The sequence below is a fragment of the Lampetra fluviatilis genome, chromosome 40 (genome assembly GCF_964198595.1).
Source record: "Lampetra fluviatilis chromosome 40, kcLamFluv1.1, whole genome shotgun sequence".
In the NCBI taxonomy this organism is placed as follows: Eukaryota; Metazoa; Chordata; class Hyperoartia; order Petromyzontiformes; family Petromyzontidae; genus Lampetra; species Lampetra fluviatilis.
This window is the reverse complement of record NC_136314.1, coordinates 5,757,925-5,770,180: the sequence shown is the minus strand read 5'-3', so window position 1 is coordinate 5,770,180 and position 12,256 is coordinate 5,757,925. Positions and strand designations below refer to the sequence as shown.

At 47.1% G+C, this 12,256-nt stretch overlaps 1 protein-coding gene across 1 annotated transcript in view; it reads right to left on the bottom strand.

The window, feature by feature from the left end:
- The window catches only part of LOC144946255 (protein bicaudal D homolog 2-like), a 44,727-nt gene extending 33,145 nt beyond the window's left edge, over positions 1–11,582 (bottom strand). The window contains exon 1 of the mRNA XM_078875148.1: positions 11,256–11,582. Within this exon, the coding sequence (XP_078731274.1) occupies positions 11,256–11,582 (327 nt within the window). The remainder of the gene's footprint in view (positions 1–11,255) is intronic.
- Positions 11,583–12,256: the final 674 nt, after the last annotated feature.

Below are 12,256 nucleotides of genomic sequence, written 5' to 3'. Positions count from 1 at the left end.
TTTTTACGATCAGGGGAAACAAGAAGATGCTCCGTGCAGTCGGCACTTTGCTTCGTTCATCATTCCGTTGTTTTAGTTTGTTTCTTCAATGCTTTGCTTTATGTGCCACCCCCACCCCCCCCGGTTTAAATGAAAGATGTCACGAAATATTTCACTCTCAGGGCGCTTTTGTTCTCGTTGCATTGGGCTGTAGGTGCCGATTTGAGACGCGGATATTGTGTCTGCTGCCACAGTCGAAGATTTGAATTCGGAGGCAGTGCTGGCCCCCAACCTCATGGTTAAGTAACATTTGCCAAGGGTGTTGACGTGGCGTGGAGTGACCTTTATCCACCAGTGGATTGATACAATTGATGTTAATGATCATAATTTGTATGCGTATATAGAGGGGGGGGGGGAAACTCACACATTAGTGAATAACGCTGTTCAGGAAAATTGCACCTCTTCGTAATTGTATGAATGAGGGCCATTTTCCTGAAATGTCGCCTGTTATATTTGTTCCTTTCAAGGCAGTGTCATGGACAAAAATGTGTTCCTTTGTTATTTGTGCACCACTGCCAATGCAGTAACACCATACCAATGACATGGTACATACAGTGCTATATATATACACACACGCGTATATGGGCAGTGATCCAAATGTAAATGCAGAAGTCACGAGATAAAAAAAACATGTTCATCCTGCAGCCCATGTTCACTGCTTCTTCCCCCGAAAAAATACGAGAGTTGCATTTACTAAGAGCGTCACCGGTGTAGCCATCGTCCGCATTGGAACATCGACAGGCCGATGAACACATCTCCTTCATCAATGTAAATGTAATGACAAGCCGCACTGGAGCGGTCGTGGCCATGAGACCCAAACTATGGACCGTAGAGATGCACAGCGATCCATCGAGACACGCCGAGACAACACGAAAAGGCAAGCCACAGCAGTGTGACACAAATTACACTGGTCAACACACTTTTTCTGGCATAAGGTATTCCAACGGTTTAAATGTAATTTTGGGGTGCTGATTCCAAATCTGGCATCAGTTTTTGTCTATCACATCAGGTTTTTGAGATATCAACTATTGCATTTTCAATAAAAACTGCAGAAGAAAAATATTAAATAAATGTGGATATCTACATAAAATTATATTATAAACACACTATCCTAAAAATACAGCACCACATTTTAACACTAAAGCAGTCACTGACTCGCAACAACTTGCAGTCATAAGTGACAGAGGTAATTTCGGGTAAAATCAATGAAAATGGGGTATGCCGATAGCATAAAAATGAGATGTGATAGAGCAAATCTGAGATCAGAATTGGAATCAGAACCCTGAAATTAGTCTAAAACAGCTGCAAAAGTCCAGGCCAGAAAGAAAAAAAAAATTGTTGACCAGTGTTATGGACCGGACCACCACAGTACATCCACGGTGGTGTGTGCTCCTTCAACGGAGGATGAGGAACAGCAACACCACACAAACTCTTTCTCTCGTCGCGTGGCTGGCAGACCGGCATTGGCATTCGGCTCCTGAACGCATTGCTGCCATCATTAGCAGGAATAGAAGAGTACAGCATGCCATTGTATACCGACCCATTGAGACCACTTAACTGCATTGGGTGCGTTATAAATTACCTCTCTGTGAATCAATGCAATGAATGATCGCGATTCAGGGTCGCTTTCAATTAAATTCCGCTATTGGTTCTTTTTGAAAGCCTCTTAGTGGCTGCAGAGGTGATGAGTATCAATTACGTACAATATGCGTGGATAATAACGAAAATTCCTCGGCGATTCGATGCGAGTATTGTATGCATAATTCCACACACCCCTAATGCATAGGGTGAACCTACACGCACTTAATCCTCGAATGTATCATTTACATATCGACAATCCTGCGTGAGTGACACACTGATGTCAATTTTTATTGTAACAACGATAATAATAATAATAACGCTCGGGATGGGCCATAGAGTTGAGATTTGAAATATAACTGAGTCTGTGCCTTTTGTCGACGGCGACAAAGTGACCCGCACGTGAGGGCCCTGTAATTGCCTGCTCACGCCACTGCTGTCGGAAGGGCCCCCACTCGAGAGAGCTCGAAAGAGAGATATCATTTGGCCTACTGCACCACGCTGGCCAGACGCCTTGCAACAACTAACCATACTTACTATCAACATGTTTTTTTAGTTTTACCAGATAAGGCCCGCTGAGCTTTACAGCCCTTTTTCGGAAGAGACCTGGCCACAAGTGATATGTCAACCAAGTGGCTTATCGCCACGTGGAAATTTATCGCGGCCAAATATTCGAAACGCACGTTTCTACACGTGGAGGGAGAAACTAGAGGACCCGGAGAAAAATCCCACGTGACCACGGGGAGAAAGAAAGACACACAAACTCCAAATATACAGGCGTCAGGGTCCGGATTGAACTCGCGGCCTCCTGTATGCCAGGCAACGTAGTAAACATCTCGCCGCCACGGAGTGCCCACACCTTACCCCAACGCACGCGACCTGACCATCTACTAACTGTGGTGAACCTATTTATTCTGCCGGGTGAACAGAGGGAGCGGCGGGGGGGAGGGGGTATTTAGGAGACTTGCACCATTGTCCCAACTGCCACGCCTGGAGATTGAACAGGCGACCTCTGGATTGCAAGTTGAGTGTGCTGACCATTAGCCTACCCACGGTAACATTCACCGATGCTAATGACTAGAAAAATGTGAAAGCCAATATCTTGAAATTTGGGCCCTAAAATACGTACAGCTCCCGACCACGATCAGCCTACAGTTACGAATTGCTTCAACTCTCACGCTGAACCCTTACACGGGTACAATCTGCTCGCACGAGTGAACAAAGCGATTCGCCTCCATGCAGTGCGATGCCATGGCCAACAAACATCAGATGAATGTCGCTACCTGCAACTAACATAATATTAAATATTTCGACAAGAACGCAAGCGTGTGGCTAAAGTAACACGCACTGTCGTCATGGTAACAGAAGAGACGCAGTCGAGTGGATGTGAAGCTCATTTTTAACCTCGCCACGAGTTTCCTAATCCATAATTCCTTACGCGCGATTCCCTATCCTGTTCTTAGCGCACTTGACACCACTTGAGGGTCACGTGCCGCCGCGTCAAATGAGCTTTCAAGTCGATTGCCGGCCGATGCCAATTTTTTTTTAGTTTTTAGTCATTGGCCGGACACAGGGCACCGGCCAATGACAATGGGCGGCGGGGGCGTGGCGGTCCAGCGTAACGCGGCTTTGCTGCAGAGGTTCACGCGGTTCGAGCGCGGCGGGCCGCCCTGGTTAACCGGCAAAAAATGCCACGTTCACCGGCGCACATGAAAGATCCCCTGGCGTTGTTGCCAGCAGTGTGCGCCGGAGTCGTGGTCCGGATTCGCCAACAACAAAAAATGTACATTAATTACACAGCCGAATACTCAATTGGAATATAAAGTATATGGAAATCGTCACCCCTTTACTGCGAAAAGAAAACAAGAGTTGTGAGAGTCAAGTGAGGCTCTTTCCTGGACAAGCAAGCATCATGAAATGCTGTGAATTAAATTGTTTATATCTTGTTCAAATGAGCATTAAGGCAGTGAGTGCCCTTCTCCTGTTCACAGCCCAGAGCCAGCGGTAGAAATCCTTACCGATAGAATAAGCACGACAGTTGACTTCCCCACAAAGTGGTACCAATTTTATTTACCCCACAAAGATAATGGGCTAAGTCGACCCCTATCGAAGATTTGAACTCACAACCTTCCAATTGTGAGCCGTTCACTCTACCATTGAACCATATGGCTCCGGGTTTCTGCAATTATAATGTGCCGTTGTTATTCCTTGTGTCCAACAGGCACACTTCAGAGCTCTTAAATGTTTCTCTGAGTGGCAAGTTTTATGACAGCAATGAAAGTGTCCGTGGGGTTTGATCTCTCGCGGTTCTCAAATTAAAAAAAAAGTTGTCCTAAAGCAATATGGTCGTGCTATGTAACGCCAAATCAGTCGCATCGTAAAGGTATTTGTTATTTAATAGCACGACAGGAACAATTTGCATACATAATATGCATGCATAATGTACGTTGATTACCATAGCAATAACCCAACCGGAAATGGATACCCATTATAATGTAAATGCATTCATTAATCTCCCCCCCCTTTCGCACGTGAAGGGCTCACAAGTGACGTCATCACATCTACACCTCAGGAGGATTTCTCCACAAATCTGGCTGTCGCCTGATGAAGCTAGTTGTAATTCCTGGTGAAACGTCGTACTCAGATTGTTAATGTTGTAGATGTTCTCTCCAACACAACAGTTTGCTGTACTAGTAACGAATTGGCATGTTCTGTTTAACGTGACAAACCTTACTAATTGGCTGTGTCGGGTGGTGGCGGGTTTAACCACACACATATCTACGCGATCTAACCCAAACAACCACGAGTATAAAGGAGGTTCTCAGCTCTCCCGCCTGCCTCTCAGCAGCTACTTTAATTTCACTTCTCTCTCGTGTGACATTGCCAACGACTTCTAACGTACACTGGATTGCACATATGCCAAGTACAAATGCATGCAAACAAGCAGACACGTTTATTTTGAAAGTTAAACCAACAGAAATTGTACACAGCCCCCATTACTGTGCTAATATAGGTTTTTTTTCTTCTTCAGAAAATCTCCACATTTCCATATTCACGTTTTTATTCCAATAACTGAAAACTCACACACTTGTGCAACAACACTGCCTAACCATTGCCAACGTTCCGGGCAGTGTCCAAATAATATATTAAAATAGTATTGTGTAAATATTAATTTTTTTTAAGACAGTGTTGTTGACAAATGTTTTTTTTATGTGTTGTTAATTGTGCTTGTCCACCACTGCCAGCGCAGCATCAACAAATAATTCATTCCAATAACGAGCGCTACATTAAAAAAAACATTATAATTTGGGAAAACGACATTATGTTTTTCAAATGTATGTTCTTTTGAAAATGTGTGATTCGTCTCATCCACGCTGCTTTTAACCACCACCCCGCAGGTAAACACGCTTCTCTCTCTATGCGTCATTCCTCGCATTGTTTGACTTTGGAATTCCCTCCCATCACCTCTTTTCCCAAGCTCTTAAAACCTTACAACCTTGCTTATTCACGTGCCCATGCACCAGACCAGTCCCCTGGGTAACTGCGTGGGCTACGTGTGCCTGTCTGCTGATGATGAAGCAACTAACAGCGCATTATAGCTACTCAATGGGTCTCTGTCAGTCTATGGGTTTCGATGTAAGTCTCTGGGTCTCGATATGAATCTGTGGGTTTCTGTGTGAAACTCTGGGTGTCTATTTATGCCTTTGGTTATCTACGTGAGTCTATGGGTCTCTGTGTCAGTTTGTGCATCACTGCAACAAAAGAGTCTGGCCATCGAACACAGATGGTCACGCATCGTGCGCTTACAGATGCGCTTCTTCTGGAACGCTCTTCCTCTCCGATGTTAGGGAGCCACTGGAGCTAAGCACTTTCAAATCGAAGCTGAAAACGCATTTCTTTAGAACGGCTTTTTTTGCGTTCAGTTTGTTGTTCTTCCCCCGCGCCTCCTATTAGCACGGTTGGCTACGTACGGTGCGAACGAAGTTCAACGTACAGACATACATAAATACAGACGTACATACAGACGTACATACAGACATACAGACATACATACAGACGTACAGACGTACAGACAGACATACAGACATACATGCATCCATACAGGCATACATTCAGACATACATGCATACATACATACAGACATACATACAGACATACAGACATACATACAAACATACAGACATACATACAAACATACATACATACAGACATACATACCTACAGACATACATACATACATACAGACATGCATACATACAAATAAGTACGGTGCGAAAGAAGTTCAACGTACACGCGTACGTACGCCGTGGTCACATGACTCAGGGAATGCCACTTGGACGAGCTCGTCGCCTGAGATTGTAAAACCCCGCGGTGGACTACGGCAATGCCCCCTCAACGCTGAGCGTCGCGACTGCAAGCGCACGCTTCCTCCACGTCGCGAGTCGATCCGTCTCACGGCTCGGCACCCTGGCACAACGAGCAGCGAACTCTAACGAATAGAAATCCATTCCCCCGACGAGAGGCGGATGCGACGAAGCGAGCACCGTGAAAATGCCACCTTAGTTTATGGTTTTCCCATGATCGACCTCTTGTCGAGGTAGCCGCTGTCCTGTCATATCTCTGAGTATGAAATTAGTACCTGGGGCGATGTGTAAACATCACCACCGGGGAGACAAAGGCGGCCGGATGTGGAGTACTGCCCCCCCCCGTCCCCCGCGTCGCCCTTCCAAAGGTGCCTACTCGCGAACAGCACTGACCCCCACAAATCTATGAGGGCTGTACCGGGGAAGCGTTGTCTTTGTGTGCTTGGCTACTGGGTGGGCTTCAGCAATAAATGTGGCATCTGTGCAAGTTTGCACACGTGGGTCGAGCAAGAATGCGCGCCCGTTCCGAGTGCGGACGCCTGCGTGGTTTTTTTCTTCGTGAAAATCGCGACGCGGAATTGTTGCGCCCACGCGCGCGCGCTCTGACGACGCTCCGTTCGCACCACCACGTGCGTCAAAGCGAAGAGTTCCAAAGCCGTCGTAGCATTGACCGCCCCCCCATTGCGTCGAGGGCTCAAGAAAAAAAAGTCAACGGGAGAGCAAAAAAAGTGGCTTTCTGCTCGATTGAACGTGAGCAGGCGCTGCTGTCTTGTACACTCTTGCACTCAGCGCCGAGCCAGCGGTGTTAATTCCACATTCCTACGGCAGCGGTAATTCGTAGGAAGCAACTGTGGTACTCGTTTTTTTTTATCAACACCCATTGACAAGTGTGGTGAAATATTGGCACAAAATCCCATGACTGACACAGCCTGGCAAGGCTTTAATGCAGCATTAGGCAGAAGAAGCGTGGGGTAGTGTAGCGCAAACCGCTGTTGCACCGTACTGCTATGCTCCCACGTCTATGCTCCCCGCCTTTACCAACTGAAACTGAGCAGTGTGGAGAAGTACGGTCACATCCCAGCAGCGGATTGACTAAAGGGTTGTAAAGGTGCATTGAATGCAAGGCTGAGTCGAGCCCCAATTCGATTTGAATTCACAACCTTCCAAGTTTCAATTTAAAGCTTTCGTGACTGCAGGGATTCATCTTCTTGGTTCTTTCGGTAAAGTCACGTAGAATGGAAATAATAAAATAATAAAAGTAAAACATAATAAAATAATTCTCACGACGTTTCGGCCACAACGCAAGCAGCCGTCCTCAGGTGAAGAACAGATCTGTCAGACGCTGTTTTTCTGACAGACCTGTTCTTCACCTGAGGACGGCTGCTTGCGTTGTGGCCGAAACGTCGTGAGAATTATTTTATTTTGTTTTATTTTTATTATTTTATTATTTCCATTCTACGTGACTTTACCGAAAGAACCAAGAAGATGAACCTTCCAAGTTTCACGAGTAACACACTCCATCCACGCGCCCACCCGGCAAGTACGTACAGCGGTGTCAGTCAACGTTGCGAATGAAATTCGTGCGACAAAGTTGACCTGTGGTACGGTACGTGTCACATTTTCATTTCGGCAATGATGCCCGAGTGAAGTTCTGTCATCAGGCGTGACGATGACTCTGAACTGCCCGCCAGAGACCAACGAAAGCGCAACTCTGATTTGACGAAGTGAGCGAGTTACAATGCAGACAAAGACGGGTTAATTATTGGCTGCGCTGATCATATCGGTGGCAGGTCTGCGTAAAGCGTGGAACGTTTGGCGAACGTTGGGCTCAATGCTCTCAAACGCGGGCAACGTCGGCTCGACGTTGCATGTGGTACCTGGGCGGTGGAAGATTTCATGCTGCTCCTCACACAAACATTTAATAGATGAAGAGTGAGCTAAGTGACAGCTTTCGTCGGCTAGGCCGAGATAATAACTACATGAAATTCACAGCCTGAGACTTGGACTCGAACTCCACAGATTCGTGTTGATCAGCCGAAGGCTACGACTGATATAAACCATGCTGACGAAACATTTCTGGCCAGATTGCATAGAGGTATAAAATCCAAAACCCAAATGTGTTCGATTATGATATTAATCGATGACAAAATAATCCGCCTTTTGCCGTGCACTCAACGCCAATGCGTGTTGAGGAAACACCGGCATGCGTTTCCTGCTGTGCCCTGTCTGATAAGGGCTGTGGCACAGTTGGAAAGCAAAGCTTGTGCATCCGCCAGTGATCTCAATCAAACCCATGGCACCTGAAGGCTGTCCCGTGACCTCCTGCCAGCAGCGAGCCTTCGACACCCGGACGTAGCCTCGAGGTGCACCTAGCCTGGCACAAGCGCCGTGGTGACGTCACCCCCAACGCAGTGGCTGCTGTTGTTGTGACGAGCGCTTGTGAACGGCTCGCGCTGCTGCGTGGGAAATCTAGCGCGTGGGCTGCTGAATGCCGCCTGCACACACGTGCGCGCGCATTGCCCATGGTGGTGCAGCCGAAACGTAACTTCCTTCTGAGAATCAGCTTGCGATCACGGGCTGGCTCAGGAGTGGCCCCGCTGTGCCGAGCCTGCGGGGAAGGCAAGGAGCCCCCCCGCCCACGCCCAGCCCACCGCCTTCGAAAAGCATTGGTGGTCGAGGGTGCTACTTGGCATGAAGACAAACCAAGAGAAAACGCTTAAGGCCCCAAGCAGCTCAGGAGGCCACGAGTTAATGAGGGCGGGGGGAATAGGGTTCAAACAAATAGTGTCGGCTTTCATTCGGATCGTTGCGAACATAACAAGCTGTTTATTAATGAAAAAGCGAATTCGCGTCTCTCATGCACAGGGGCCTAATACCTCACTAGATTTTCCAAAACGCTGCCAGGCAACGCTTCCAACAGCACAAGGCACTACCACTAGAGTACAATGTAGGACTATTCATAATAGCCCGATATGTATCAGCCTAGCACTGTATCAAATATTCATATGCGCATATGAATATGCTGAATGATTCATCTTATAAATACGTGGACACTAGTTAATGTATGTATGTTGACATTATTTCGCACGGTATGTAACCAACCGAGGCTCTGGACTGTTCCAGCTGAAATGAAGCACCGCTCTCAACTCTCATCTCACGACGCATCTCTACCTCTCGTCTCCATCTCTTCATAGTGGGGGGGGGGGGCAAAAAAATAACTTCTGCTCCGGCGAGCCAACAACCACCACATCCGGAGATTTACCTCTCCACACTGCCCCACCACACGTCAAACGTGATCAAAGCAAAACCTCTTAAGCCACGCAAACCAGGGGCACACATCACCCTCGTCGTCGCGTTACCCTTAACTCTACTCAACTTGCGAGTTTACGTGGCGCGCATTCCCGCGACCAAAGCACGCCAGATGCAGGCCACGAGCTGGGCAAGGTGCAGCCTGCTCGGGCCTCGTTCAAGGACGGCAGCATTGACAGCTCTTCTGAGTTGCTGTCCCCGGACTGGGCTGAGAACATTGCACATCGCAGCGTGGTGGTTGCACGCGACACGCAGCGCAAGGCACGCGGACGGGAGTCGTGCTTGTTGTGACCACTTTGGCTTTTTCGGTAAAGTCACGTAGGTAAAAAAAATCAAATAAAAGAAATGAATATTCTTAGGTTTTTTTCGGTAAAGTCACGTAGGTACTGTGACGGTTCCACCTGAAGACGGAAGCTTGTGTTGCCTCCGAAACGTCTTGATTTTTATTTTATTTTTTATTTTACTTTTATTAATTTAAATTTTACATTTTTACCTACGTGACTTTACCGAAAAAACCTAAGAATATGAATCCGTGCAGTCACGAAAGCTTCAAATTTAAAATAAATGAAAACAACTCAATTAAATCGCGAAAGAGCTTTCGCTACGTTGTCCCTCACCTGAAGAAGGACGCTTGTGTTGCGCCCGAAACGTCTTGATTTTACTTAGTTGTTTTCATTTATTATATTTTATTTTTTACCTACGTGACTTTAGCGAAAAAAAACAAAGAGTATGAATCCTTGCAGTCACGAAAGCTTCAAATCTAGAAACAAACACATCCTGCCTGCGTCGTTAAGTTTTTTACCCCCGACTTGTCGACAATGATACTGATAATGCCTGGCCATGATAACGCAACACAGCAGCGTGGCCTTGTTTAAAAGTGTGGGGGGGGGGCATAATACACGGGGAGGTGGGGGCGCCGCACGAAACTCAGTGTTGGACAATCTTTAAGCAACATCATGGGACCTCCTTTGCCAGTACCAAAATATGAGAAGAGGTTTTCACCTTTTTTCTGGCAACAAAACAGATGTTAAGATGTTAAAACACCAAACTGAAACCTTTACAAAGAATCATGTCTGCATTAACCACAATACTTGTGATCAGAATGCAAACAAACAAACGTACTCTGATAGTATGCATTGTCTTTGAAACTGATTGGTCCAGACCAGAGACAGCTTTCTTTGGAGCCTCGTCTCAAAAGGTGTTAGACTTTTGGCGTCCTCTGGTCTAACACCGTTTTGAGACGAGGCTCAAAAGAAAGCTGTCTCTGGTGCGGACCAATCAGTCTCAAGGACAATGCATATATTATCAGAGTACGTTTTTTTGTATGCATTCTGATCACAAGCATTGTGGTTAATGCAGACGTGATTCCTTGTAAAAAGGTTTCAGTTTGGTGTTCTAACATCTTAAAACCTGTTTTGTTATTCTTGGTTCTTTCGGTAAAGTCACGTAGAAGGGAAATAATAAAAATATAAAACAATAAAAATTCTCACGACGTTTCGACTGCAACACAAGCAATCATCATCAGGTGTGAAATCCACAGCAAGAAAAGTTTTGTTGCCAGAAAAAATGGGAAACCCTATTCTCAAATCTTTAAGCAAACACTAAACGCTACCAGAGAGAGTGAGGATGACGATCTGCTTTGGTGTTAAAACATCATACCGACATTTGTTTGACTCGACGAACAAAGATTAATAATAGAAAGGAGGTCTGACCCATCAGCAGCAGTTGGCTAGAAAGTTCGCAATGATACTGATGACGACAATGGCACTCGTGGTGGTGATGATGATGATGATTCTCAATGATCCTGACCAACGATGATGGCAATGCTTCTGATAACAACGATGTAAGTTGCACTGATTAATGCTGATGACATGAATACCGATCATCATCATCATCACGAATCATCGCCACAATGACCCCCCTCCCCCGCCAATATTGAACGACTACCACGGCCTCCATCATCACCTCCTTGAGCAGGTCCATCTCTGCGCGCATCGCCTCGTACGCCTGTTCGAACGCGTCGCATCTCTCCTGGAGCGCCTGCTTCTCCTCCAGCACGGCGAGGCCGTACTCGGCGGCCTGCACCTTCTCCCGGCTGCTCGCCGCCAGCTCGCGACTCAGCCGCTCCAGCTCAGCCCGGAGCGACCCCTCCGAGGAGGACGAGGAGGAAGACGTCGAGGAGGAGGAGGCGCTGCGTAGTAGCCGGCTCTGCTCCGGCGACTCCGCTGAGGAGTTGCCGCTGCTGCTGTTGTCTCGTTCCTCCGACGCCGAGTTCGGTTCCTCTCCGTCCATGGCTACGCATTTAAGTTCCACGAGCTCTCTGTGCCGTGGTTTTTCTGCCTGTCACCAGGAACCGCTTATGACTAATGACTCCAGCGCAATTGCCACTGGAGGAATAAAGTTGTTTAAAAGTCAAAGTCTCTCTATCTCTCTATAATATCTATTTACTCTGCATGTATAAAATCGACAGGCCCGTCTGTGACCGTGTCTGTTTCTAAGTTAGGTTAAGCCGTCCCGAAACTTGGAGTTATCTTCACGATCATCCCCCCCCCCCTACATGATGATCCAGCGGCGTTCTTCCTCGTGTCCTCGTGTGCACAGGAGTTGCTTTGTAAGGGGAAGCTCACGGCCAAAGTGTGCGCTCGGCGCTCGTGATGGACTGAGCGCGCGTGCGAGTCTGTGATGAAGTGTCAAGCGGCGTGACGCGAACGAGGCGTTGTGCGTCGTGAGCGTGTCACGTGTGACGACTGTGTGACGACTCGGTGTGTGGCTGCGCGTGTCAACGAGTCTACGTTCAAGTTGTGCGTGTCACTGAGTGTTAGCGTGTGTGTGTGTGTCACTGTTAGCTTGTGTGTGTGTGTCACTGAGTCTGAGCTTGTGTGTGTGTGTCACTCTGAGCTTGTGTGTGTGTGTCACTGAGTGTTAGCTTGTGTGTGTCACTCTTAACTTGTGTGTGTGTCACTCTT